This window comes from Gallinula chloropus (assembly GCF_964237585.1).
Source record: "Gallinula chloropus genome assembly, chromosome: 14".
In the NCBI taxonomy this organism is placed as follows: domain Eukaryota; kingdom Metazoa; phylum Chordata; class Aves; order Gruiformes; family Rallidae; genus Gallinula; species Gallinula chloropus.
The window spans coordinates 483,706-510,649 of NC_140099.1; the positions used below are offsets into that span (position 1 = coordinate 483,706).

Consider the following 26,944-nt stretch of genomic DNA (forward strand, 5'->3'; position numbering starts at 1 on the left):
GACTAATGCCAAACCTATTACCTACTCTTGTCCCTTCAGAGGCCAAGGCAAAAAATAGATGATGAGATGACAGAAAACAGAGACGACAAGGTCCCATTTTCTAGGTTGGCAACAATCCACCTTTTGCTTGAAAGAGACCATCCTCTCTTCCAACCCTCTCAGTCTCCCCAGCTTTACCATTGGGAGCTTTTTTAAATCAGCCTGGATTCTTCCTGGAAAAAAAATTCTGCCTAAATGCTTCACACCTCCTTTCAGTTTGTAAATCTTTCAGTCTTTAATGAACTGAAAACAGCAAGAGGGGAAGGTATGAACTCGTGTGTAAGCCATGCATCACAGTACACAAGTGCCGGGGAAGGCAGCAGGCCTGCCTGCGGCCTAGCTCTCTTCACCGCAGACACAGGCCCTGGCAATATCCTCATGTTCCCATGAGACAGGAAAAGTTCCTCATGCTGAGAGGATCTTAAAAATCACATTCTCAAAATACAGCAGCCTTGATGGCAGGGGTACAGGCTACCCCAAACCAAGGAGGAGTTATGGGAAGGTACCTGGGAGTAATGGAACATGTTAAGAACCAGCCATAATAAGCTGGTCAAAACAGCAGGTGTGTGGGTGCTTTTAGGGATCAAAGGTAAACCAATGATATTTCGCTGTAAGATATGTTTATCAGAACTCATTATAACCACTAACCAATCAGTGGGGTGTAAACAGTGTATGTAACCAATTGGCAGTTTTTCAGCTTGCCATGTTTGCAGTAACAAACGTCTCTAACCTGGGTGATTTCACCCAAGAAATGGCTTCACCTAAAAGTCATATCGAATTGCGTGCTGCCCATCGCCGATCTCTGCACACAAGTACATGTGGGTGAAGCTAAGGTTGCAGAATTAAGGGAACTGCAATTCTTGTTTCACAGCTAGGCCCTGCCACTGTTGTACTTTCATATGCTTATTATGTAACACCAACTGCCGCATCCAAATTAATAGTAAAATATGCAAGAAAAATGAGACACGACCTATTCACATCCAGTTACAATTATGTACAACAACCCAAGGAGCCTAAACCACTCTTCCATACAAACTGCAATGGCCCAAGTGGGCCAGTCACACATTAAACCTTCAAATTTGAAACCTCCTTCTAGCATTCAAGTAACAAACTTCAAATACTGGCATTTACAATAACCTTTACAAACTCCGGAGAAATATTACCTTTGGAAAACCCCAACTTTTGTGTAACAGTTCTTGCAATTTTAGATGTTGTTGCATCACTGTACAGATACACTTCATCCACACTGTGCCAGTCCACATGGTTGCGACTCAACTTTAGACTATGAATAGCTGCAGCAAAAAGGAACAATATTTAATTTAGATGGGTAAGAGGGGAAAAAAAAATTAAAAAGCCTCTTCAAAAACAATGTGAGAAGAGTAATTTACACACAGGTTAAAATCTAGAGGTCTCTTATAACTAAATCCATGTCACTCCTTACCTTGGCAAGTAGTTTGTTTGGTTTTTTTAACATTTACAATAAACCTGACCAGGACAAGCAGCAGTTTGGAGATCACCTCAGAGGACATTTCACATCATTCTCCTCCCATCCTCGTTTTTGGGATGGAAGGTTTCCAAAAAATCTTCCCTTAGCTGAAAACAAAACCCAAGAGGGAGAGGGGAATGCATCCTGAAATACTGCAGGTTGGTGTGGTGGCCAGGTGGCTGCCCCATGTCCTCTCATCACTAGAAAATAAGCAATGTCACTCCCAGCTTCTCTGTCCTGCATCCACACAGCAAGATCTCCAGCTGCAGGCTGCGGTTAATGCCCAGGCTTTCACGGCTCTGTTACTAGACAGCTCCATTGCAGTTCTGTTCTTGCGGAAACATCCAGGAGCTGGAAATGCAGTTCAATGAGAAAGCCTCTGAATGAGTAATTTCTGGCACAGAAGAGAATCTGGCTCTTTCAAAAGCCACTAAGAGCTCTAAAGGCTGGGCTGTGGGTTGGAGGGGGGGGTTGGTGTGCTGTTACTGTGTTTTCCAGATTTGGAACTGATTGAGCTCTGGGACCAAGCTCATGACACGCTGCCCTGACTGCTGGGATTCAGCACAGCAGGCACGTTAGAATGCAAAGCAGAAAGGTCTCATCTAAGGCTCAGAGCTTGTGTGAGCAAAGCAGCACCACAGCTGGACTACTGGTAATTTGGATTTCACCTAAGTCTGGGAATCTGCCACTTAGGTCTCATCTAACGTGGAATAACCAAGATTCAGAGAGCTGACAAGAACAGTATTTCTGTGACTAGAAAAAAAGTGTTATTTAACTGTTACTGGTCTTGCTAAATAAATGGAAAACACCCAGGAAAGTTGTTTAGGGTTTGGTTTTATTTCCATACAAGTCCAACTTCAAAGAGCAGACAGGTCAGCTTAGGGTAAGGACTGGCCAGAGCAAGAAGCATCTAGTGAGAACTCCATGAGCAAGCTTTCAAAAACATCACTGCAGGCGCTGGAGCGAGTCTGTGTCCAGAAATTGTGATTTAGAACTGGAGAAGGAAAGGAAAGTCCCAGGAAAGTTTCATCCTTCAGACTGTGAGACAATGCAACAGAGACTGTGATGTCCTGAGACAGACACATAGTCCAGTGGCCCTTGCAGATGGCTCTGCAACCAGCTCCATTCTCAAATCCATGACCAACGCAGACCTTTCCACACAGTGTCTAGTGGAACTGATCCATTTGTGTTCCGTGAAATCCCTCTCAGAATATGTTCCAGGGACAACAGAGGGGATGGCTGGAAGCTGTCTGGAGAGGGTGCTGCTCAAGGTTCCAAGCGTGCAGAGGAAGAGACAGAGTCCAGATTGAAGCCCCCATTCCACAGACCAACCCACTATCATAGTGGGAGGGATGAGATTTTGTCTCCCCTTTTTTTACTTTACGTAACACGGGGCTGTCTGTTCATCCTCAGACCCTGGCTGTGATGTCTACCAGTGAAACAAAAATCCTCTAATAAGCAAAAATCTGTTACCCTGAGCTCCAGGCTCTCTTGGTGTGCAAGAATATCCCCTCAAAATAGGAACAACAGCCCACTTGATGACTCTTCTTGTGCTTCCTCTATCCTTACATAAGCATCTGTCCCAGTGATGACAATGTCTGGGAAGAGAAAAATCATAGATCCATGTGGATTTGCATGGCAGAAACCCAGCTGAGGGAAGAGCTGCCTATCAGAGATCACTCACAGGGATAAACAACCCACAAGCCATGTGGTCCTCTGCCATCACGTACAGCAGGTACTCTTTAGGTTAAAAAACCCCCAACCTGCAAGAAGGTACCTCTTCATGAGTGCCAACACTGCATGGAGGACTGTGAAGAGGCTCTCCAGAAGCCAAGCAAAAGGAGCTGACCCTGCCCTGGGGCAGCTTGAGCCCATTGCCCCTTGTCCCATCTCCTGTCCCCTGGCTGCAGAGACCATCGCCCACCTCTCTGCACCCTCCTGGCAGGGCAGGGGAGGTGGGGAGAAGGTCTCCCCTCAGCCTCCTCTTCTCCAGGCTGAACACCCCCAGCTCCCTCAGCTGCTCCTCAGAGGATTTGCCCTCCAGCCCCTTCCCCAGCCTGGTTGCCCTTTTGCTGCTCGACAGTCACAGGGTTTGTTTACAGAGAGGCAGGGAACAAAAACAGTGTCTTTGGAGAGGGTCTGATAGTCTGAAAATCAGCATCCTTAAAGGTCAAAAGATGCAAACCGTGCCTTCCAGGTGGGGGATAACAAGGGCTGCCAGTGCTGTTTTGAAACTGGACATGAGGAAGTGAAATTTATGCTTTCCTGAAGCTCATGAGATAACACAATTTACATTCCCTCTGCAGGATGGTGAGTGTGCTATCAACCTCCTGCGTGCTGCAGAGATGGTCAAACTGACATCTCAGGAGCTTTTCATAGCACGAGACGTCAGGAAGTCACCAAGGCATGTCAGAGCGGGGCTGAGGAAGCCAAGTTGCAGAATTCAGATTAGGCACTGGGTACAACTCAGGGGAATTCTTTTCCTGCTCATTCCTCTGCCTTCTGGGTCCTTCAGGAACACGCTTTTGATGTCTGTGGATTCTCTTCAGGGCACTGGGACAGGATGTTGCTGAGCTTCACCGAGACCTGACTCTGCCTGTGGCCTCTCCGAGCGTCAGGCACAGAAAGGGTCTCCAGTGAAACCACGGGACAGGAATCTCCCTCTGGACCAGACTTCTTGCAGCTTTGTTTTCAGATTAACTGCTTCTCTGACACTGACAGCACACACAGCTTCCTTAGGAGGCATCTCTGCAGGTCCATACTCCCCAGGTGCAGAACCTCCTAGGCATCCTGCACACTGCTTAGTTTTCTGGTTTGGGATTGAGACCAAATTTTGGGATCCTTTGTAGCCAGAAAACAGAAATGCAACTTTTTTTTTCCAGAATACCAAGACAGACCCCTAGTGTGTGAATACATGAAAGGCACGACCCCACTGTAGATGGAAGTCAGCCTGATGCTAGACAGGAGTGAGCAAGCCATGCAAAAACAAGGAGAGAAGCATGGGGGAAAGGAGAGGGCTCAAGCAAGGAGAAATCAAAGATTACTATCACACAAACCTTTAGTTTCACCAAGACAGGTGAACAGAGAGGGAAAAATCCCTCTTAAAAAGTTTAAATATGAAAAAGAAGTAGCTGTAAAATCCAGAATATGTATTACTGAAGCCTTGAAGAACTTGGTCTCAACTGGACTGCAGAAAGTTGCCTTGAGTCAAAATAACTGGAGAGGAACAGAGGAGCAGGCAGCTTGCACTATTTTCTATGCTCATAGCCCAAAATGGGTGATGTGCACAGTGCCTGAGGAGCTGAACACCTCCAGCACAGGCAGGCAGGCACTTGACCATGGCATTTCATGGGGCTAACAGTTCAAAATTAAGTACCTTTTAAGACAAGCACCTGGGTTTTTTGCTTGGTACTTTCATCCACCTGCCAAGACCAAAGCATCACATCTCCCACTAAGCTCAAGTCAAAATCAGTCTAAAGGAATGTATCTTTGAAGTGCTAAGAGCTGGTGTTATCTCCATCTCCTCCACAAAGACACTGCTGGTCCAACCAGGATTAAAGACCAGAGCAGGGATACATCCTGTCTGAAAATCTTCTTGGCCATTCCCCACTTTCTCCCCCCATGGATTTTTAAACAAATCCATCTTGCAATCACTAAGCATTGGTTTCTGCCCAAAAGCCTGCCACATAATCAGGGGCTGAGAGCATAATTTGGCCACTGTTGTTTTTTCTTACAGGACACTGAAGCTCTGGTGGGTAAACCTGATGTGCAGCTGTTGTAGATTTCAAAACTTCTTTATTTAAAAAAAAATGGAAAGCCATTAAATGGGCTAGTGCTCTTAATTAAATTGGGCTGTTTTACATCACTGTCATTTTCATATTGCACTTCACCACCTCTCAATTCATCAGTGTCATTATTTGCCATATCAGCACCTGCTTTTGATTTTTTAATCCACAGAAAATAAATATACAAAACAATTGCAAAATTGGAATCACAAAACTAAAGGCAGCAGCCCTTTCTCACTGCTCCTGACAGCAGCTATACTTACTCACCTTCAATAGATTTGGGTTCCATGTGTACCAAGAGGCAGGGGAAAGTTTTCTGTTTAACATTTTGATTTTCATTTTGGGCCAAATTATGGGAAATTATAATTAAGGGGAGTCAAAAGGCAAAGTTTTATGCATATGTCAAAATAAATTCTCCTAATTCCCAGTAACCCCAGGAGCTATAAGCTTATCTGGTGTGACAAGAGTAACTCTAAACCCACCACGTGCAGCTTACATTTTAAATGGAGGGTGCAGCTTTCAGGAGAGTCCAGTTCCACAGGCACTGAAGTCAGTAAAAGTTTAATCACTACCAGCTTTTACAGCAGCAGAGAAAGCCCAGCCACACTTCTGAGCCTCCTGCAATCATTAATGGCTCCTGGAAGATCTAATCCCACTTTCTGAGGCAAATTTGCACACCAGCAGCTGCTGCAAAGCTCAAAGGAGTTTTCTGTGACACCGCAGCCTTTAGCCTGTATTTTATGCAGCCTCCCTGTTTTATGTTGTACATCCAAAGTCAGGTTTCATTCCAGTGCTCACACAAAAGCTGCAGTAAATTCCCAACACGAAATTAAAGCTGTGTGCATTACCCCCAAAACGTGGCAGACAGAATGTTATCTACTACAAACCCTCCGTTCCTTCTCCAACATCATTTCTCTTATTCCAGGCCTGCTGTGACTAAAAAAAAGCTGCTTTTAGTTCACTGAAAAAGCCAAACCACACATAAAGAGTGTAAGAAACAAATGTTTGCAGTTTACATCACAGTCACAAGCAATTATAACAAGGATTACTGGCGTGATACTATTAGCATCTATTTTTTCCTCTAAGTTTTACACCACTTCTGCTTTTCTTCTAAGATTTACGATGCTTTTTCCTTCCCTTTTGAAGGAAACAGCATGAACACGACTCAAGAAATCAAAGCATGTAAATCTAATGCATTTAACTGACAGAAGCAAACTAGAATTTAAAGCTTCCTAAGCCAGGAATACTACAGAAAAACCAAAGAAATCTACAATTACTGTACCTTGGGAACGCTTTCTCTTAAGACATGCAGCATCTGAATTCTCCTTATATCCTCTCCATTTGAACAAAGAAGGGAGGGAGAAGGGAGGGAGGTAGTAGAGAACTAAAAGTAAAAACACTGAGCTTCAAAGTAAAATTTTTAAAAGGGGTGTCAGGTTTTTTTCCATCAGTATTATCATTTTAAGGGAGAAAAATGGCACATTTTCACATTTTTTGAAAAGGTACATGCACTTAAACTGGGTCTGTAGCAAGAGGGTCAGGTCACACTAGCCAAATTCAATGTGTTCCCTCTTCATAAACAGTTATGACATCATAGCTGAAGCTATGTTATGTTATGACATACCAAGCTGAAGGCACTAGTAAAAGGCAGCTGGAGCACAGTCACCAGACTCACTGAGTGCCTTTGCCTTTACACCTACAGAAGCACATGGGCTGTTTGCACAGAGAAGGGCACAGTGACCCTGCTTAAGTACACACAAAACATTTGAAAAATAAACCAAACCACTCCATTTTAAGCACAGCTCTATTACATCCCCCAGGTATTCCATGAGGATCATTACAAGTTAGATTAGACACAATATCCCACCATTAGCCTGCTCTGTAAGTCACAGAATCATAGACTGGTCTGGGTTGGAAGGGACCAGAGAGTTCCAATCCCCTGCCACAGGAAGGGCCACCCCCACCAGCACAGGGTGCCCCAGGCTCCATCCAAGCTGGCCTTGAACCCTGCAGGGATCCAGGGGCAGCCCCAGCTCCTCTGGGCACCCTGTGCCAGGGCCTCTCTACCTTCATTCAAGAACAATCTCTTCCTAATACCTCATCTAAATCTGCCCTCCTTCAGCTGAAGGCCATTCCTCTTGTCCTGTTTCTCCCAGCCCTTAGCACCAGCCCCTCTCCAGCTTCCTTGGAACCCCTTTAGGAACTGACAGGAGCTCTAAGGTTTCCCTGACGCCTTCTCTTCTCCAGGCCGGACAAGCACAACTCTCTCAATCTGTCTCCAGAGCAGAGGAGCTCCAGCCCTCAGAGCAAAAATATGTAGGCTTTGGCCCCAGAAAAAGTGACTTCAACCCTCCATCAAGAAGCTCTTGGTCTGAACATCACTGCCTTTATTATGGTTAAATACTTTTAGTGAAATATCTAGTCTGAGAACCTTTAAGAACCTGCTACGATTCAAGTTCATGGTCTTATTTTAACTTACTACAGCCTTCACGTTGCTGAAATCCCTTGAGAACTTGGTAGTCTCCTTTACTTAGGTCCTGAATTCACTGTTGGCCTAAAGAGGCACAAAAAGCAGTTCTGAAACCTTATGTTATTCTGTACCTTTAAACTGACTGACTGCCAAAAAGGTATTATGAAACCCTTTCCCTATTCCCTTCACAGTGTTTTCAGCTGCAATGTTGCTTCACAGAACAAGTGTCATAACTCAGGTTTTTCTCAGAAACATTCACAGAACCATCAGGCAGCAGCAGTATACTTAAGTGCCACCACTGGGTATAGGCTACACAAGAAAGGTTGGTCTTTCTGTACAAGGCACAGAGGTGTAACCCCTTCTCAGTGCCACGGATTCACGGAATCACAGGGGGTGGGAGGGACCTCCAGAGCCCATCAGTCCAACCCCCTGCCTAAGCAGGGTCCCTGGGACAGGGCACACAGGTCGGTGTCCAGACAGGGCTGGAATCTCTCCAGAGAAGGAGACTCCACACCCCCTGGGCAGCCTGTCCCAGGGCTCCCTCACCCTCACTGGGAAGAAGTTCTTCCCCACATTGGTGGGGAACTCCCTGTGCTCCAACTTGAGCCCATCGCCCCTTGTCCTGTCCCCACAGACACTGAGCAGAGGCTGCCCATGGCCCCTGTGTCCCACCCTTCAGCTACTGACAATCATTGATCAGATCCCCTCTCAGTCTCTTCTCTCCAGGCTGAACAGCCCCAGCTCACTCAGCCTTTCCTCCCAGGGGAGATGTTCCAGGCCCTTCAGCATCTCTGTCCCTCCTCTGGACTCTCTCCAGGAGAAATCCTTTTTGTAGATGTCAGAGTCCTCCCCTAACATGTATCCCAAAACTAAAGATATAAGGAAAGAAGAGGGGCACTGCATGCTGAGCTGCTGCCCTTCACAGGGAAGGTACAAAGTGCTCACTGTCAGCGTTTGCAACTGTTCGGACGTCTGCACAGGCTGACGGGAAGCGGCACGGCCTGCCCAGTGCTCGGAGGGCAGCTCCCCGTGCCACCAACGCACTGCCTAGGCTAAGGAACACCTGCTTAGTCTGCTCCCAATTCCATTTCCTTCACAGAAAGATTTCATAGGCCAGCAAAATAAATAAATAAAAGTGATTGACAGATAAATTAACTGAGTCTGGGGTACAAAGTCCCAAGGTATCATATGATTCCCCTGAGTTAGCAGGTTGGGAAAGAGACAATTATTCAGAGGAGGAGCAGCAAAGCAGAACCTGCTGCTAACTTTTCATCAGCCCACTGTCACCTTTTAAGAGCGTGGCTGGGGGCAATTCAGGTGCTGGCAGGTTTGTCTGCTGCGCATTGACAAGGGGCTTGTTGAAAAGTTTTCCTTATTTTGGATGCAAACCAGCATGTTCATATACAAAAGTAATTACACCTAAGCACTAACAGACTGTAATAGGAGTCTCTATAATTTTGCTGAGGAATCAGGTGAGATGGCCAGTTTTTCATCACTTACAATGCTGTATCACAGCACTGAAATAGCCACTTCACCTCCCAGTGACATTTACAGACCTATTCTAACTTGCACTAGTCTTTAGTAACAGCTACCTGTAAATCTTTCTAGGACCAAAATATGTTTCACACAGGATGTAATTATAACAAATTGTAGCATTTAAGAAATTTATGAACAGCATTCAGCACTTCTCCAGCTAATTATGTTTACTTCACCAGTGATGCTGCAATTTGTAAAGCTTCTCCCAGTGCCACGTGCAGATGGCAACCCTGGATGCCAGCTGATCAGAGAAACATTAAGAGGCACATCATAATGCCAAAACCCCTTTTCACACTATAATTTTCCTGCAACTCTCCTATTACACAAAATAAAGGCCCAACATCTACTCTATTAAGAGTTATGAGTGATTTTGTGTGTGTTCCATTTTGCAGACACAGCTATAAATATTTTTAACTTTAGTTTTAGAAAAGGCACTGGTAAATGAATTTGGATTTTCTTTTTTTGATCTTTTATGTTTCTGCAAGTATTGGGCATTGTATCTTTCTCACCAGCATCCCTAATCTCTCCTACCTTAAATCTGAAAATATCTGCTCCACAGATCAGACTTTTTCTAAAAAAAACCCCAACCAACCCCAACAAAAACAACCCCAAAACAAACAAACAAACTCTCTTCCTTACTTGTTAAAGAGAATCCAAGTACAACTGCAGCCTTCCTTCCATCAGATGTTCAGCTGCCAAAGGCTGGGAGTCTTAAAGATGTGATTTCCAACTAAAAGCAGACAACCCTACCACAAACAGCACTGCACTCAGCAGGGGTACAGCTGTACTAACAAAGCTGAGCTTTGTACCAGGACACTGGAACAATAAATCAGTACAAGCACACAGCAATACAGGGGAAAATGCCTTTCAGAAGGGCATCTGTACTGCCACAGTGCTGCAGCTCAGGGCTCCCAGCATTTCACACAGCTACATGACAAAGCTGTTAAGAGCACAAGTCTGCACTGCAGGCTTAGGCAGAGGAAAAGATTTTATTCCCAGGGTCCTCACTGGCCTTGAGGGGAGTCAGAAACTTAACTACTCTCTGCACTGTTGGAAAAAATGTTCCCTAATCATCAAATGCTATTCTGGTTTTCCTTGTTTCCTTATCACTGCCTGGTCCTGATTTCTTAACAGGCTTTTACTTGTGTGGGCATGTAGTTCACACAGGTTCATGGCCAAACCACAGTAACTCCTGCATTGTGTAGCTGGTTTGGACAAAGTCATAGCTTAAGGAATACTGAGATAAAGTTGCTTGCTAAAGAATAACACAACCCAAACCCTACTGAAATATATTGTGAGGTCTCTGTACCTGCAGCTCCTGGTTTGTAGGCTGTTTGTGATGTCCAACAAACAGAAGTGAATGTGAAAGCTGAACCTTGGCTGTGCTGTGCTTACCCTGAGCAATCAATTCAGCTGCATGCATTAAATAATAGAGCAGTAATCTCAAAAGGTTCTTTTTAAAAGAGTTAAATTTGTCTGAGATTCCCCAGAACTCTAACTGAACATCTCAGCCTGATCATTAAAATATGAGGACTTCCATAACTGAATGAAAGCTCAAGATTTACTGTAGCTGAAATCTCCTCTAATAAAGTTACAGGCTGAACTAGAATGGAAAATGAAATGTGATCTGTAACAGTGATAGTCCCTTTAGGGAAGAATTAGGAATGCTGGTCAGGGAGCTAATAGCCAGTTTGCATTTGGACACTGACTCCTCTTGTTCCACCTAGAGATTTCAGTTTGAAGTGAGATTTCAAACACAATTAAAAGATACAAAACACAAAGTGAAACAGGAACAAGAAGCCTTCCCATGAACACAACCTTTACAGCGTTCATCAAACGTGCTGCAGCAGGAAAGCTCCATCCCACTGCACTGAAAAACGGGAGAGCAAACTGATGCCTCTAACAACACTCCCCACTACACAGGACAGCAAACCATCACAGGTCACATTCTTGAACATGAAAAACCCAGACCCCAACTGTCCAGAAAACATACCACAAAAACAGTGATCTAAATGACCTTACCCTCCTTCCCATCCACAGGTTTTGATACTTCCATATCAAAGCTCTCTTGCAGCTGCTGGCCTCTGAAGCGGTTGAGGTGCTCCTGCTCTATTAGGTTACTTTCCTCCTCTTCAAGAGGTTGCCAGGTGCCATCAATAAACCACTGCCCACGCATGACTGGAATCTTTTCTGTTTCTGAAAAAGCAAACAAAAGATTTTTAATTTATTTATTTCTTTCTAATGCAATAAACCACAAACTGACAGCGGGTTAAGAGGGAAAGGGAATTTTGTTTGGTGTTTTGATGATGGTGTTTGCTGGGACCCTAAGGAGGCAACTACAAATCCCTGGAGAAACACCACCACCTTTTCCCACAGGGCTGAAAGGAGTAGTGACAGCACTGTTGAACTGCAAACAGCTCAGCTAACGAGGCCAAATTGTCAGAGCCTGTGTGAGGATGTGAAAGGTGGACTGAAGTATGCAGATTCTACACCATCTCTTAAGGGTTAAGTTCAAACCACAGTCCAGCATTAATGGGATGTACTCCTCTCCACCCAGCTGCCCTGAATTTTCAAATAATTAAGAAACTTGTGAGACTCCTCTATAACATGTGGCTGATAACAAGTGCTGGTCTCAAAGCTATCAAGAGGATGCAGAATGAGGAGGTGAGATAAAACCACTTAGGCTTACCCTGACTGCACAGAGCCTTGTTTCCTCTAGGATATACACCTACAATAACCCAAATTACGCATCGATTTGCATGAAGGGTGAAATTTAAAGAGAAAAGTTATTTTTCTATAAAAACTAGTATTTTACTGAGGGCTGCTTTTGGTCACTGTCAGTCTAGTTTCGGTTTCAGCACTCCATGGGAGGAAGCTGTGCACCCAGCATTTGTTCTCCATGTGACAAGAGAGGAAAATATATCAAAAAAACCCTGTTCTGGTGTCTGTTCTTCATCCAACCATGCATGATGCCCAAAAGAACTACTAAAGCTGCATGAAGCAAGGATTCTTTTCTCATAGCCATCACTGCAAACAAGCAAGCTGTGATAATAATATCCACTGTAACTCAGCTCAGAATTTCTCCTCCTACACCTGGAAAATGAAGAAATACTGTGGCTGTGCTCCACATCCCATAGGACCCCAACCTCCAGCAGAGATTTAGGTGCACTGAGACCCCCAGAGCAGTTGGACCACAGATCTCCAGTGGATGCTAATGTGCACTGCTACAAACGTTGTATCTATGAAGAGACCTGGCCAAATGCAAATGTCCTGTGTGTTCACACACTAACCACACGGGTTTAGATCTCCAAGGCAGCCAAGAACTCAACAACAAAGAGAAAGGCTCAAAAAAAGGGTAGATTTAGAAAAAAGATGGGTAGATTTAGAAAAAAGATGGGTAGATTTAGATTGCATATTAGGAAGAAATTCTTCACTCTGAGGGTGGTGAGGCCCTGGCACAGGGTGCCCAGGGAAGCAGTGGATGCCCCATCCCTGGAGGTGTTCAAGGTCAGTTTGGATGGGGCCTTGAGCAGCCTGGGCTGGTGAGAGATGTCCCTGCCCATGGCAGGGGGTTGGAACTTGATGGTCCCTTCCAGCCCCCACCATTTTATGATTCTATCATTCAAAACTATGCTTTGCCACTCAAAGATCCATTCCTACCTGGAAAGTAAGGGAAAAGGCAGTAAGGCCAGCATAGAACATAAATTAAAAAATGCAAAGGAACTCTAAAGTACAATTAGGGAAGAACCAAACCCCAAAAAAGCTATAGAGAGCACAGTATTTCAGAGCTCTGAGCCAAGGTAGGGAAAGCAGAGATGCCCAACCTATGTCCAGACCAGCACAAGGCAGCTGGGAAGGTGACCCAGCCAAGGGCAGTGGTTTTCAGCTCAGCTACACCACTCTGTGAGCACAGGCATCAGCTCAGGTCATGAGAGCCTCTGCTTCACAGAGCTCCGCAATGGGACTCTGCACATCCCACTAAGCTTGATGGGGGTTCAGAAGTCTTTGCCCTGCCCTCACTGTCCTTGTGCCTGTGGGCACCAGTATACACCAGAATTATATTTTCATGCTGTTTGAAGATGAGAGTGTAACAGGGAATTGCAAACATTTACCTGGAACTACTAAACTGTTCTGGATTGTTCATCCCTCAGACCACTGCACCTACAAGCTAAGAAGGTGAAGGGAAAATCTTAAAATAATCTCCCCACAGGGCAAGTAACACTCAAAACATTTCCAAAGCCAATTTTGAAGCCTTTCCTCTAACAGATTTACCGGAAAATGCTGTTTATACAGTAGTAGAAATGGTGATAATCTCCCCCCACAGCCTTCTCTTCTCCGGGCTGACCCAGCCCAGCTCCCTCAGCCTCTCTCCGTAGGGGAGCTGCTCCAGCCCTCTGAGCATCCCACCACCAAAGTGTGAATCAAAAGTAGTCTTCCTGAAATGAAAGTCAGCTACAGCAGCATCAGTTGTCACCACTCACAGCAGCTTCTCCTCATGTGCCTGCCTTAACCTCTGCTGCATTCCCTTCCATTTCACACCTGTCAGAGACCCACGTTTTTCAGCAGAGCTAAACCACACAGATCCAGCCAGGCTGCCCTGAGGAACAAAGCACTGCCTGTAGGAAAAAATGAAACACACATAATGTGTGAGTGCAGATAAAGGAGCCCATTGTTGCTGAAGCCATGACACAACTGCGTCAGATGTTAATCCTTACTGGGAAAATCTGCAAGAAGTTCCTTAATTCTTCACTAAGCAGTCTGATGAGGCTCCATCCATTGATATGTTTTTTAAAATAATAATTGTATGAATACTATTTTGTGCTCCAAGATGAATACAAAACATCTCTTCTTCACTTATGAGGGGCTTTACAGTTTTCACATGGGAATTTCCACCTACAGCTTTCTAAAATTTGAAACATAAACCAAATGTTTTCAGGCTCTTTTGTCTGAGATAGACTTACCCATAGTGGTTCCACACAAGAGCAGACTGCAGCGCTCAGCAGCAGCTCTCAAACCTAAGATGGGCAGGACAGGCAAACTTAAGATGCCTTGCCCAGAAGGGCTCAGCCAGGGAAAATTTGAGATAAGAACAAAATCTTACTGTAAAATCTTTATGGGATAGTTTCACTTGGGAATAAATGAACATACATGGCTCTGGGTCTGGAGAGAACACTTATATGGAAATAGATATATTCCACATCCAAAGACAGATTAATACAGAGCTTCATGTTCTGACTTGGACTTTACAACCTGAGCCAGGCAATTCTGTTAGGGAAGTTAGGTTTTTTTTCAATTTACTTTCCCTTCCCCTCCTTTAAACCATAGCACACTACTCAGGCAGCCACAGCATCCTCAACTACAAACCTGTCTCATTTCCCATCACAAGCTGGACGGCAGGTTTGATCGCTGTGCAGCCAGGAGACCTCAAGAGAAAAGTATCTCAGTAGAGGAAACGAGTCGATGACACTTCCTTCCATCAGAGATACAGGTTGGTTTTAAGAAAACTGAACACTGTCTTTTAGAAATTAATCAGATTTCTTGTTTTCCTGCTGGAAAAAGTGGGGAAAACCCCCCAATATCTGTGTTTTCAAAGCTGAACATCGTGGCTGTTATCATTGTAAATGTGTAAGGCTAGATTTCAGTCCAGGTCACAGCTGAACTCCAATCACAATGATGATGATTTACTGATGGCTAGAAGTCTCCACCTCCAAAAACAAGTGGCATTTCAGTGATGCAGAGGGGTATATTAACAGTGTTTACACTGAATGCCCTGGCTTGGGTGGGGAAACAAGGCAACTGCAATACATACATGTGTTTTCATATAATCTGTGGACTGGGGGAAGGAGTAAAGACACACCTCCACAACCACATCTCCTCTGTTTAATCCAGGACAGGTGCTGTTATTTAAAGATCGCTCTGATTCATCCAGAGAGCTTGATGCAAGCTATTACAGTAATCACCATTAAAAAGTGATGAAGCAAAATTGCCGGTTTAGTACCAATTCCACTCACTCCTACCCACCTTCAAGAAATTCATTCATGCCTTGGCTATCCAGATGCTTTTAGAAAGCTCCAGTGATATTCTTCCAGTTATTTTTGGTTTAGGGCAGAATTAAATACAGAGATATTTCCATCACGTGGTAATTTAACTTTATTTTCCTTTTCCTATACAGAATTCCAAATCCATAAGATGAAGTGATGTTTATCTTTGTCCCTACGATCTTGATCCCTAGGAAAGGATTTGCCTTGATTTCTTTACTGCCTTAAGTCTTATGCCATATAATCTGCAGTTGGCAGTGCTTCAGACTAAAAGATACCGATATATTTGGCTGGTTATACACTTGCATGGTTTATTTATACAGGAATTTCTAAGTAAATGTGAATGGCAGGGATTATGAACTGATGAAAGGCCCTTTATTTTAATTAGTCATACATATTTTACCACTTTTAGAGGAAAATAGCTTAAGAGATCTAGACTGCAACAAAGGACTTATTTTTATAGAAAAAGGTCTTTTTTTTTTCCCCCTGAAAATCCAGAGAATAAAAGAATACAAGCACTGGAATTAATGATGTGATGGGACAAGAACATGAGCAACTTGCATTACAATAACCACCTAAATCCTCTGAACAACAAAAATTAAGTTAATATCAAACATATACAGCCAACATAAATAGCATGAAAAAGCCAACTAATCCATAACAATACTATATGAAAAGTGATAACTGAGATAGATGAGGCAAAAATAGAATTTGCTGCTATTTTTGTTCTTGTACTACTACATGGACACTTTTGTTTCTTGTTACCACGCTGTCTGAAATGGTGAATACCTAAATTTAAGTATTGTACAGCTCTGCTGTTACTCATATAAAGTAATAGTAAAGATGAACAACCAGGGCTTAAAGAAAAAACCCCAAAGGAAGTCTGTTTTGAAGATACCAGCACCAGCTAGCACGCAACCTGGAAGATAAACAGGCAGAATAAAGTTATAAGAGTAAGATTCAGTAAACTTCCATTTCATTGCTCCAAAGCCAAGGTTGTGTTCAGATGGATTGATGGCAAATGCACTAGTCACTCATCAGTCCCAAGAAAGACATAATGATTTATCCCCAAATTAGACCTAAAAAGGTTGATATCACACTCAAAGGCTCTGAAATTTAACATTAAAGCTTGTGGTTTGCTGAAATTGAAAATCCTAATTTCCCAGCTCTCCAAGCCCAAAGAGGGGCTTGATGAGAGGTTGGACATGGAGCACAAGCTCACCAAATGCAGGCGTCTCAAGATGCTTTGTAGTACAGTAATTTCAGATTCCTGCTTTTCAGCCCAGTAATTTCTGTTCCTTAAATTTGACTCCCTTCTTACTACAGTTGCAAACAATTTGCAGCACATGAGGATAACATCTGCACAAGACGAAGATAACTGTGAGGCTTCCCTATGTGACATCTCAAGCTGAAAACTAAACACTGAAGTGCCCACACATTTGTCAAGGAGGGAAAAAAACCCAAACCTGGGCAAAAGAGGCTTTTTTCTTCTTTCCCTCACTCCCCAGGCCTCCTACAAGACATGGGTCTTGCAGCACAGCACTCCTAGCATTCCCAGAGACACTGTGACCATCACTGAAGGGCTCAGCCTTGGTCAACAATGACTCCGGCCTTGAGTTGCCTGGTGTTTACTGTCTTGGACCTAGGAAAACTTCTCACTGCTTCTTGCAGAAGCCATCCCTACAGCTCCCCATTCTCCACGAGAGCCCCTCCACTTCAAACCACAACACAGCAAGAAAGGGTTCGCAGATTCCAGGTTTGCCAATGCAAACACAGAGTGCAGGCCTCATGGCTGCGTTGATAGAGAGTCTCACGAAGGAAATAAAAGACAACCAAGCAGCTTTATTTGAGAATAGAAATGACATAGACTGATTATGAGATTGGCAGGACTTAGGTTTCGCTGTCACTGACGTGGTCGTGCGTGCCAGGTGAACAAAAAGATCTAACAAAACAGCCCAAACTGAAGATGTCATCACTTCCTGTCTGCTGGGTAATGTAATGGGCACAATTATTGGCTTTTTAATAGCTTGAAGTTCTGCAGCTTTCTGGCTGTTCCCTAACACAGTGTTTGACAACAGAGCAAGTTACTGACATTTAAATAAACTGAGCCACTCAGTCACAGCCCCGGTGACCTTCCCTTGTTTAACCACAAACACATGCGATCTTGTCTGCTCTTTCCAAAGTAACAAGATCACTTGAGGAGGAGTTCAAGGGTGAAACCCTGACCTCAGAAAACTGAACAGAGTGACCTGAATTCATAGACGGACTTCTTTCATCCAGTGTCTGAGATGAAACTTCATTCACTGACCAATAACAGATAGTATTCTGCTGGTTCATCAAAGAACTGTGAATCGCTTTATTGAAGCAATTTCAAAGTTACAGGTGGAGGACACTGTAGAGTTTCAGGGAGACTATGCACATTAAGAGCAATCTGACTGGCACAGACGGGATTTTCTTCCCAGACTCTCATCTAAGGAGCAGCTACACATGTGCTACTCCATGCTTGCTTCAGCATTAGATGCAGCAAGGGAGGAACAGGCACTTTGCTCCACCATGAACGTGAAATCACCTCTGTTTTACTAGGACCCCACGAAATACTCAAGCAACAGCCTGCAATTATTCTTTCCTGAAGAATTTTTAATCCATTTATGCTATGAATTGAGCTATCCAGAAGAACAGTGACCTTTGGGGCTGGTTCAAATGTCAAACACAGGAAGAACCCCTCAGGAAGAGATGAATGCTCTCAAAGTAATCTCTCAGCTGCTGTACACCACCCCAAAAATCACTGTGTATCGTGTTTTATCTTCAGACCTCTATTTTACTGAATTCTTCTCAGTTAGAATAGTTCACATTTCTTGTGTGAAATGTGCTTGAAAGCAGCCCTGAAGAAAAGGACTTGGGAGGGGCTTGTGGATGAGAAGCTGGACATGAGCCACCAATGTGCATCTGCAGCCCAGAGGCCAACCCCATCCTGGGCTGCATCCCCAGGAGTGTGGGCAGCAGATGGAGAGAGGGGATTCTGCCCCTCTGCTCTGCTCTGGGGAGACCTCACCTGCTGTGCTGTGTCCAGCTCTGGAGCCCTCAGCACAAGAAGGACAGGGACCTGTTGGAGTGTGTCCAGAGGAGGCCACAAAAATGATCCCAGGGCTGGAACACCTCTGCTGTGGAGCCAGGCTGAGAGAGTTGGGCTGGTTCAGCCTGGAGAAGAGAAGGCTCTGGGGGGGACCTTATAGCCCCTTCCAGTCCCTGAAAGGTGCCTGTAGGAAGCTGGGGAAGAACTGTTCCTGTGGGCATGGAGTGATAGGATGAGAGGGGATGGTTTTAAACTAGAAAAGGGAGATTTAGGTTTGGTGTTAGGAAGAAGTTCTTCCCTCTGAGAGTGATGGATCCCTGGCACAGGGTGCCCAGAGAGGTGGTGGAGGCCCCATCCCTGGAGACATCCCAGGTCAGGCTTGATGGGGCTCTGAGCGACCTGCTCTAGTGAAGATGTCCACTGCAGGGAGGTTGGACTAGATGGCCTCTGAAGGTCCTTTCCAACTTTACACATTCTATGATTTCAATACTAGTACTGTGAAGGGAAGCATTTCCACCACTGCCAGAGTTGCTGCTGGTAAGCTACAGGAGCTAATCCCTTATCAGCTCTTTGCTCCCCCAGAGAAACTTGCAGGTTTTGAAACAGCATCAGGTGGAAGTGAAACCAACCCACAGAAGGACAACTGCACCACATGACAAACACATGAGTACCCCCTACAGCACAAGCACATGCTCACATCCCCCTGGAAGTCATGGGACTCTGGCACAGTCGCTCCCTCAGCTCGGTGTGTGTGCACCCTCCAGGCAGGTGCTTGTCAATCTGCCTTCGTCAGCAAGCTCCCACCAGCACCCAGTAGCAATGACCACGTTTGTGGAGACTGAGAAAGCAAGTTGCTGAGTGCCTAAGTGCATGGAATGATAGGGCAAGTGGGGATGGTTTAAACTAGAAAAGGCAGATTTAGGTTGGGTATTGGGAAAAATTCTTCACTCTGAGGGTGGTGAGACACTGGCACAGGGTTCCCAGAGAGGTGGTGGAGGCCCCATCCCTGGAGACCTTCAAGGTCAGGCTGGATGGGGCTCTGAGCGACCTGATCCAGTGAAGATGTCTCTGCTCACTGCAGGGGGATGAACTTAAATGACCTTTGAAGGTCCCTTCCAACCTTACACATTCTGTGAGACTATACCACAATACTAACCTTTTCTCTGGCCAACACTCAAACCCACTCCTTCACCTTCACTTTTCAACCCTACAGCCACCGCTGGCAGAACTGTTCATACCTGTTTTCATTTCTTGCTCTTTTGTAAAATTTTCTTCCATCTAGTCCTGCTTGCTTACACAGTGCCAGCTCTCCCAGAGTCTTGTCATGTTCCTCAGGGCAAAAACAAGCTCTGGCAGGGTCGGTCATTGTCTTCATTATCATTTTTGCCCTAAACAGCATCTCTCCCTCACACATATATTCCAAAATTCCCCTGACACCTACCTTTGATCTAGCTCTGTCCCTTCCAAATTAAACCCCATCCTATTTCTTTGGTATCACCACAGCCAAACCAGTATTCAAGACTGAGCACAACTCCTGATCCTTCTCATCCTACAAACATTTTCTGCTTTCTCAGCTACAGTGAGTAGCAGCCTTTTGTCTGCTACAACTTGTAAGACAAGTATTCCCTGCATCCCTGCCTTCTTCTTGAACACATCCAGTAGGAAAAGTGGACTAAAACCAAAACCCACTAAGAAAATAACCTTTTGGAGTCATCTGATACAAGGCAGCAACTGCTATACTCCCAAGATTTTTCAGTAATCTCACGTGACTAAGTTCAGAGGGCAGCTAACACTTCCCTGTCATCCACTTCTCCTTCTGCAGAAGTTCAGCCAGAAGCTTTTCACAAGGCGCCATCGACTGACTTCCTCTTCTCCCAGTTTACACAGCAGCTCACTGAGAGCTTGAGAAAGAGAATAAGAGGGTCTGGGGTATTTCTTTTCAGTCCAAGCTTAAAGTTGGCTGAAATAGTCTGGAAGAGCTGCCCATTTCTAGCCTGAGCTTACCAATTTTAAACCTAAGACCCTCTGGATTCAGAGGTATTTCCAGGCTAAGGGCAGTAAAATACATGTTACATCAGTACAGCAGAAGTCACTCACATCTTCACTCAGGAATGGTCCTCACATTCATGTTTTTAAAAATATAACAGGAGATATTTTGCTTAATAGGCTTCTGCAGCTATTAGGTACAAAGCCACATGTCAAAAAACAAGGTAAGGGTGGGGTTTTACCCAATCTGTGTGCAGGAGTGGAGTAGTTTTATTCTTCCCTTTCCAAATGGCTGTAGAAATGCACATTTTTGTTGTTGCTTTTCTCCATGTACCACCAGATTCTTACAAAAGTCTTACTTCAATTTTTAAATGGAAAGGCGTCTGATGAGGTGAATGTCCCCAACACAGAGTCACAATTCAGACTGGAGAACATGCTGGGATGAAGACAACTACCTGGAGAGTGAAAGCAGACTGATTTATAGGAAAACACTGCAAGATCTAAATACAGGCTACATTAAAAAGGAAGGGGAAAGTAAATACCAGACAGGGTAAGAGCTGTGTGGGACAAACTCACAAGCCGAGGAACAGGAGCCACCCAGAAGTCCACAGGCTGTGAATTCAACACTCACCCAGGACTTTGAAAACTACACTGAGTAACACTAGAGAAAAACAGTTGTAAAGCAGCCCCCTTCAACTGGGAGGGCAGAAAAGGGCTGGGTAATTTAAGAAGATTCAAACAGAAGACCCTTGTATAAAGCATCACTCACTGTTACGCCCGCAGAAGACAAGCAGCAGCCCAACTCCAAGCCACTCCCGCATCTAGAAGCCTCCACTAATAACTCCAGTTCTCATCTGCTGCCTTTGCTGGTTCTACAGCGCTAATTAAATAAATCCCAGAGGTCACAAGGTAAGGATAAAATTCTCAGTAATTAATCTGCTGAAATTGTAACTCAGCCTGATATTCCTGATGTTACAAACGAATCCTGGGGTGAGCTTAAGGAGTGAAAAAAATATTTCAGCACATGCCAAGCTCTCATCAACGTTTCCCTATCGTCAGGATGCCACGACAGCTGAAGAACCGTCGGGGTGCTCTGTACTGCAGCTGGAAGATAGCAGCCTTGCCTGAAGTACAGCTCAGTACAGTGAAAAAGAACAACAAAATGGGCAAGAACCATGAAGATAAAAAGCTTCTGACCTTTGCTCTGAACCAACAGCAGTTTCAGTACTCTTTAACGTGCACCTTGGGGAAGTTTAAGTCAGCTGTACTCACGATACTTCACCCTTGTGCAATGACACAGGGAGATTCTGCTCCCTTACTCAAGGGGTTTGCTAGTGTGAGACCTGGTTTGCCACCACCATCCCACATTAAGGTAAACCAACACAATGGCTACCCTTTGGACCTAAAGTTACACGCACACTATCAAATGGCAATAATTAAGGAATAATGAGTGCACCAAGGCCTTCAAAACCATAGATGGGACTGAACCCTTGGGATCTGACCTTGCTGTTTTCTCAGGTCTGTACACAGCAGTTGGGAGGACAGGATGGAAGAAGGGAAGAGCGCTCACATACATGGGGAACAGAGGCAAGGAAACATGCAAGTGAAGGATGAGTTAGTCCAGAAGACACCAACAGACCCTTCAAACACCAAAAGTTTATCCTAGCCTTGCGAAGCAGAGGACTTGCTAATAAGAAAAGACTCGAGCACTCTCCTTAATCAGCTTTGAGGACTAGAAAACATCCCAGTCATTGCTCTTCTCAGGACCCTGAGTTCATTTCTCCCCCACCCAGCACTGGTTCTGGTGATAACCTCTGGGAATCTCCTTCCAAGCATCAGAACCTCTTCCAAGCATCAGAAGTCTCTGCGCAGCATATGCTGTCATCTGAAACATCTGCTCCTCAGGCTTAGCGAGACTGAATCAGCTTCCCAAATGGACAAGGCACAGGGTCAAGAAATTAAACCTTTAAGCTGCTGATGAGCACAGCCTCATGCTCCCACTGCTGGGAGAAATCCTGCCTGGTGGCATATTGCAAGGCACGGGCTCTGCCTAGGGTGGATCGAAGATAACTTTAATAACAACTGAGCAAACTTTTATCCCCTCTGGGTGGCTGAGGCTGCAGAACTGTCATTAACACAAGAACCACAACATTCCCATACAAAAGGTTGTCCCACCTTGCGGGGACTCCTACTGTGCAGCCCTCTTTCCATCTGCACCTTCCTTACTGTGACAAAGCACAGGTGCGGCCACCCTGCTAAAGGACCCACAAATTTCCATCTCTGAACAACCCTCTTTCCTGCCTTTTCTCCAACCAGCAGAACTGTTTCTTTTCCAGGGCTTGTTTTCCACTTCCCACACTGCCTCCTCACCTGACAGCTCGGCCAACTTGCTTCCTTCTCTACAGTCACTAAAGGGATGGCAGCAGTTTCCTCATTGCCTGGATGACCTGCATCATCTCTTTCTAGTACCCATGGGATAGATGCATCAAGTACCAACAGTGGGGCTTCAGGATGCTGACACATCCACCTTCTAGCTCAAGGAGCTCTGCCCAGGCTCTTTTCACTCCAAACAAGCATGCTCCAAGCTCACTGCTCAAGCTCAGTGTCCGTCTGCTGGGGCAATGATTTGAAATACAAGTTGTCACACCACAATTGTACTACCCAGTATTGTCTTTTGTGGATCTCCCTCCCATGAAGATGCTGAGAAAGAACAACCAACCAGAAGCCCTGCTTTTCTGATTTGCTGCTCCCAAAACAGTTCTGCTGCTGCTCTCTGCCTCTCACCCGCGTCTCACAAACACACAGAAGAGATGAACCTGTCCCCCCCTCTCTCCAGTCCACGCCAGGACACTATCTATCACTCTGTATCTCACTCTGCTCCATCGCATTTCCCTGGTTCCTTAAGGAGTGTGGTGGGAAAGCAAGGCCTCAGGGACAGAGGGTGAGCAGGCACGACTAGTCTGTTCCAGGACAGCAGGTGCCCACTTATCCAGCAAGATCTTGGGAGACATTCCCTCCAAAGGATGGGGCAGAAGAGCTGATGTGAGTGCTCCTTCATCTCTGTTCCCTGAGGTTCCTTCTCCTCCAGCAAAGGACACATGAATACTAGGGGAAGGGTGGGCATTTTGAAGTCGAGGAGGTGAAGTAAATTCCCCTGTACTGAAAGGGTAAAAAGGAAGGTCTGCACATGTATCGGAGATGCCTGTTGCATCCCCTTTCACAGAAAGAGGGAGAAGTCTCGTTTCATGCCCCCTGCCAGTGGACAGGTGGTGGGGAAGGGAAATGAAGCACAGTATCAGCATTTTCTTAGTGGAGACAACAAGGGTAGCAGGGGGGAAGCCAGGTATCACCCTATCGTTCCTCACTAAATAAGAGGGATCAGAAGCATGTGTGTGACAGGGAGGCATCGGATAAATCACTGCTGTCTCTACCCGGCTCCTTCTGAAGGGTGTGCATAGATAGCCAGGGAACCCTCCCTCGCTCTTTGTTTAGGAAATGGGAAGCAAGAAGGTTCTCAGACACCTTCCCTCCTCCCACTTTCTTCTGCACATGCCGAGAAATGAGAAGATGCTCAGAGCTCCCTTTCCCATGTCTCAGCATGCCCAGATCCCCCCTTTCCTCCAGGTGCGTGTGCACAGGAGGGCAAGAGAGAGGAAGATGCCCATTTCCCTTTTCAGCTGGAAGTGGGTGAGGTGCCCTGTAAGTGCTGCCCCCCTGAGCCTGCATGGTGGGGTACGAGAGGGTTACCCAACGGCTCTCATGCTCTGGGTGCACTGGGGGGGCCGGTGTCCTCGCTCCCATGTGCATCCCTGTGTTGACGTTTCGCCCCACGTCTGAGATTTGGAAGGGGGATTCCCAGTCCTTCCTCGCTCCAGGTGTGTGTGTGAGACGGGAACCCTGGGTCCCCTCTCCCTGGAGAACGTTTTGCCCAGCATCCCTTCTCCCCAGGGGCACACGCGGGGGCACCGAGAGGTGCCCTGCTGGGTGTGCGTGACAGGCGGGTGTCCGTGCTCGGACCTCTCTTTAAGCTGTAGGGGTGCGCGGGACGGGCAGGACGGGCTACCCGGTGTCCCCAGCGTCCCTTCTCGGGGACAGCGGGACGCAGCCCAGCCACCCCTCCCGGGTGCCCCCGTGGTCTCGGTGCGAGGACACCGGGATCACCCGGCGCCCGCGGGAGAGGAAAGGGACCTCCCCACCTCCGTGTCCCCGGCCGGGGGTTCGGCGGCACTCACGGTTCCAGTAGACAGGGTAACTCTCCGCGCTGGCCACGTCCACCTCGTAGAGCCCGCCCCGCACGCACACCGGCTCCACCGCCGCCGCTTCGCCCTCCCGTGACTCGGCCGGGCCGCCGGGTCCGAGGGCTCGGTAGGCCAGCTCGATCCGCAGCGAGTCGTAGCCGATGAAAGGCTTCCAGGTCTTACGGTCCTCCCGGTAGAACCAGCGCACCTCCTCGGCGCCCAGCTCCCGCACCACCTCATAGCGGGGCCGGCCGCCCCCCGGCCGCCTCTTCTCGGGCAGCGCGGCGGCCGCCAGGGAGAAGCCGCTGCCGCCGCTCTCGCTGCTCGCCAGCCCCGCTCCCTCGACCTCGCTGCCCTCGCCGCCCGTGCCCGTGGAGTAGCGCAGCGAGGCGCCGGACTCGGCCGAGTCGAAACCGCCGCCGCCGGCCTCGCCGCTCAGGCTGGGCTCCCGCGGCAGGGCGGCCGCCGCCTCCGGCTCTCCCTCGGAGGAAGAGGTGGAGAGCGCGGCGCGGAGCAGCGGCCCGGGGCGCTGCTGGGGGCGTCGGGGCGGGCGGGTGAGGGGATGCTGCACGCCGCGGCTCGCCGCCGCCGCCTCCTCCTCCTCGTCGTCCTCCGCCGCTTCCTCCTCGCCGCGGGCCGGCCGCTCGTAGCAGCCGCCGTAGCCGCTGGCTTCAGCCGGCAGGTCCCAGGCGCCCTGCGGCGAGCCGCGCTCGGGGTAATCCATCCCGCAGCGCGCCCAGCCCGCCGGTGCCGCCTCGCCTCGCCCGCCCCCGCGCCGCCCCGCTCACGCCCGGCCCGCGGCTGCCGCAGCCGCCGCCGGCTCCGTCCGGGCGGGGGCGGCGTCGCATCGTCACGCGCGACGCGACGCGGCCGGGGGCGGGGCGGCGGCACGCGGCCTGCGGGCACGCGGCGGGGGAGGGAGGGGGCATGAGGGGCGGCGTCAGCCGCGGCCCGCGGGTCCCTGTCCGGGCGTGGGAGACCCCCTCACGCAGCCTGCAGCCCCAGTTCCGCGTGGGAGACCCCCTCACGCAGCCTGCAGCCCCAATTCCGCGTGGGAGACCCCCTCAGGCAGCCTGCAGCCCCAATTCCGTGTGGGAGACCCCCTCACGCAGCCTGCAGCCCCAGTTCCGCGTGGGACACCCCCTCAGGCAGCCAGCAGCCCCAGCTCCTGTGTGTGACTCCCTCGTACTCAGCCAGCAGCCCCGATTCTGTGCGTGAGACGCCCTCACGCAGCCTGCACCCCGTCTGCATGTGTGGGGTGCCCTCAAGCACAGCCCCACTTCTTTTGTACGTGAGACACCCTGGAACACAGCCCTGGCTCAGTGCGTGTGACAGACACCTTGACCTACACCCCCCGTGTGTGAAACCCTGAACCCGTGGCCTGCTGCCTCACAGACACCAGCGATGGCCTCCACGTGAGCGAGGCACCCCGACACACCGGCAGGCACCCGAAAGCACGACGTGAGCCTTGGCACATGTGAGACACCCTAAAGCATAACCTGTGGCCTGAGGTGGGTGAGACACCCTGACACACAGCCCGCTGCCCAATGTGTGAGCGACGGCCTCCCCTGAAAGGCCAACCACCCCTTGGTGCGTTCATGGCAGGCACTCCTGAACCCTCTGTGAGCATGACCAGCGCTGCCAAGGCACAAACTACAGCCCCACATGGGCGACAGATGCTCTTAAAATACATCTTGCACACTCGGATGTGTGTGAGTGAGAACACACGTCCTGCAGCCACACGGGTGTGGGTATTTGTGTGCCAGACAGCCTAGCACCCGTCCTGCTGCCTTGGGGAGGGCGGTACCTGAAACCCCCAGCACCCATCCTGCTGTCATGTGGGAGTGTTGGTCTTGATCTGTGTGTGCTCCTCCCTACAGCCTGCCAGAGGGGTGACTGAGTTTTGGGTGTCAAGTCCAACACACAACTGGTAACTTAGCAGGGTGAGGGGGGTACACACAAATTCAAGAGCAACAACCCCAGACAACACCCAGTCCAGGAAGTACTTGAGGTTCGTGTGACGGGAGAGAGTGGACCTTTATCACACCCTAACTGGGGGGTAACCTGTCAACATCCATGTGTGCTGGGGATGTGACAGCCTGCAGCTACCTGAGTGTGACAGGGATCCATGCCAAGGAAACCCCACAGGCTAGCGACTGATGGTCATGCACAGGGTGATGCTGTGTGAGAGAGGTCCTCCTCATGCTAAAGACCCCGCCGCTTGGCAGGGAGGGGTGGTGGGGTTTGGCCTCTGCTTGTTGGTGTGACACCCCTTCTCCCTTCAGCCAGGCAT

General features: G+C 47.6%; 1 protein-coding gene across 1 annotated transcript in view; it reads right to left on the minus strand.

Annotated features, from left to right (window-relative positions):
- Positions 1-25,375, minus strand: part of DDHD1 (DDHD domain containing 1) — a gene marked incomplete at both ends in the record, with an annotated part of 59,366 nt that extends 33,991 nt beyond the window's left edge. Inside the window, 4 exons of the mRNA XM_084270768.1 lie at positions 1,203-1,331; positions 6,593-6,694; positions 11,339-11,512; positions 24,646-25,375. Of these exons, the coding sequence (XP_084126894.1) occupies positions 1,203-1,331; positions 6,593-6,694; positions 11,339-11,512; positions 24,646-25,375 (1,135 nt within the window). The remainder of the gene's footprint in view (positions 1-1,202; positions 1,332-6,592; positions 6,695-11,338; positions 11,513-24,645) is intronic.
- Between the last annotated feature and the right edge of the window lie 1,569 nt (positions 25,376-26,944).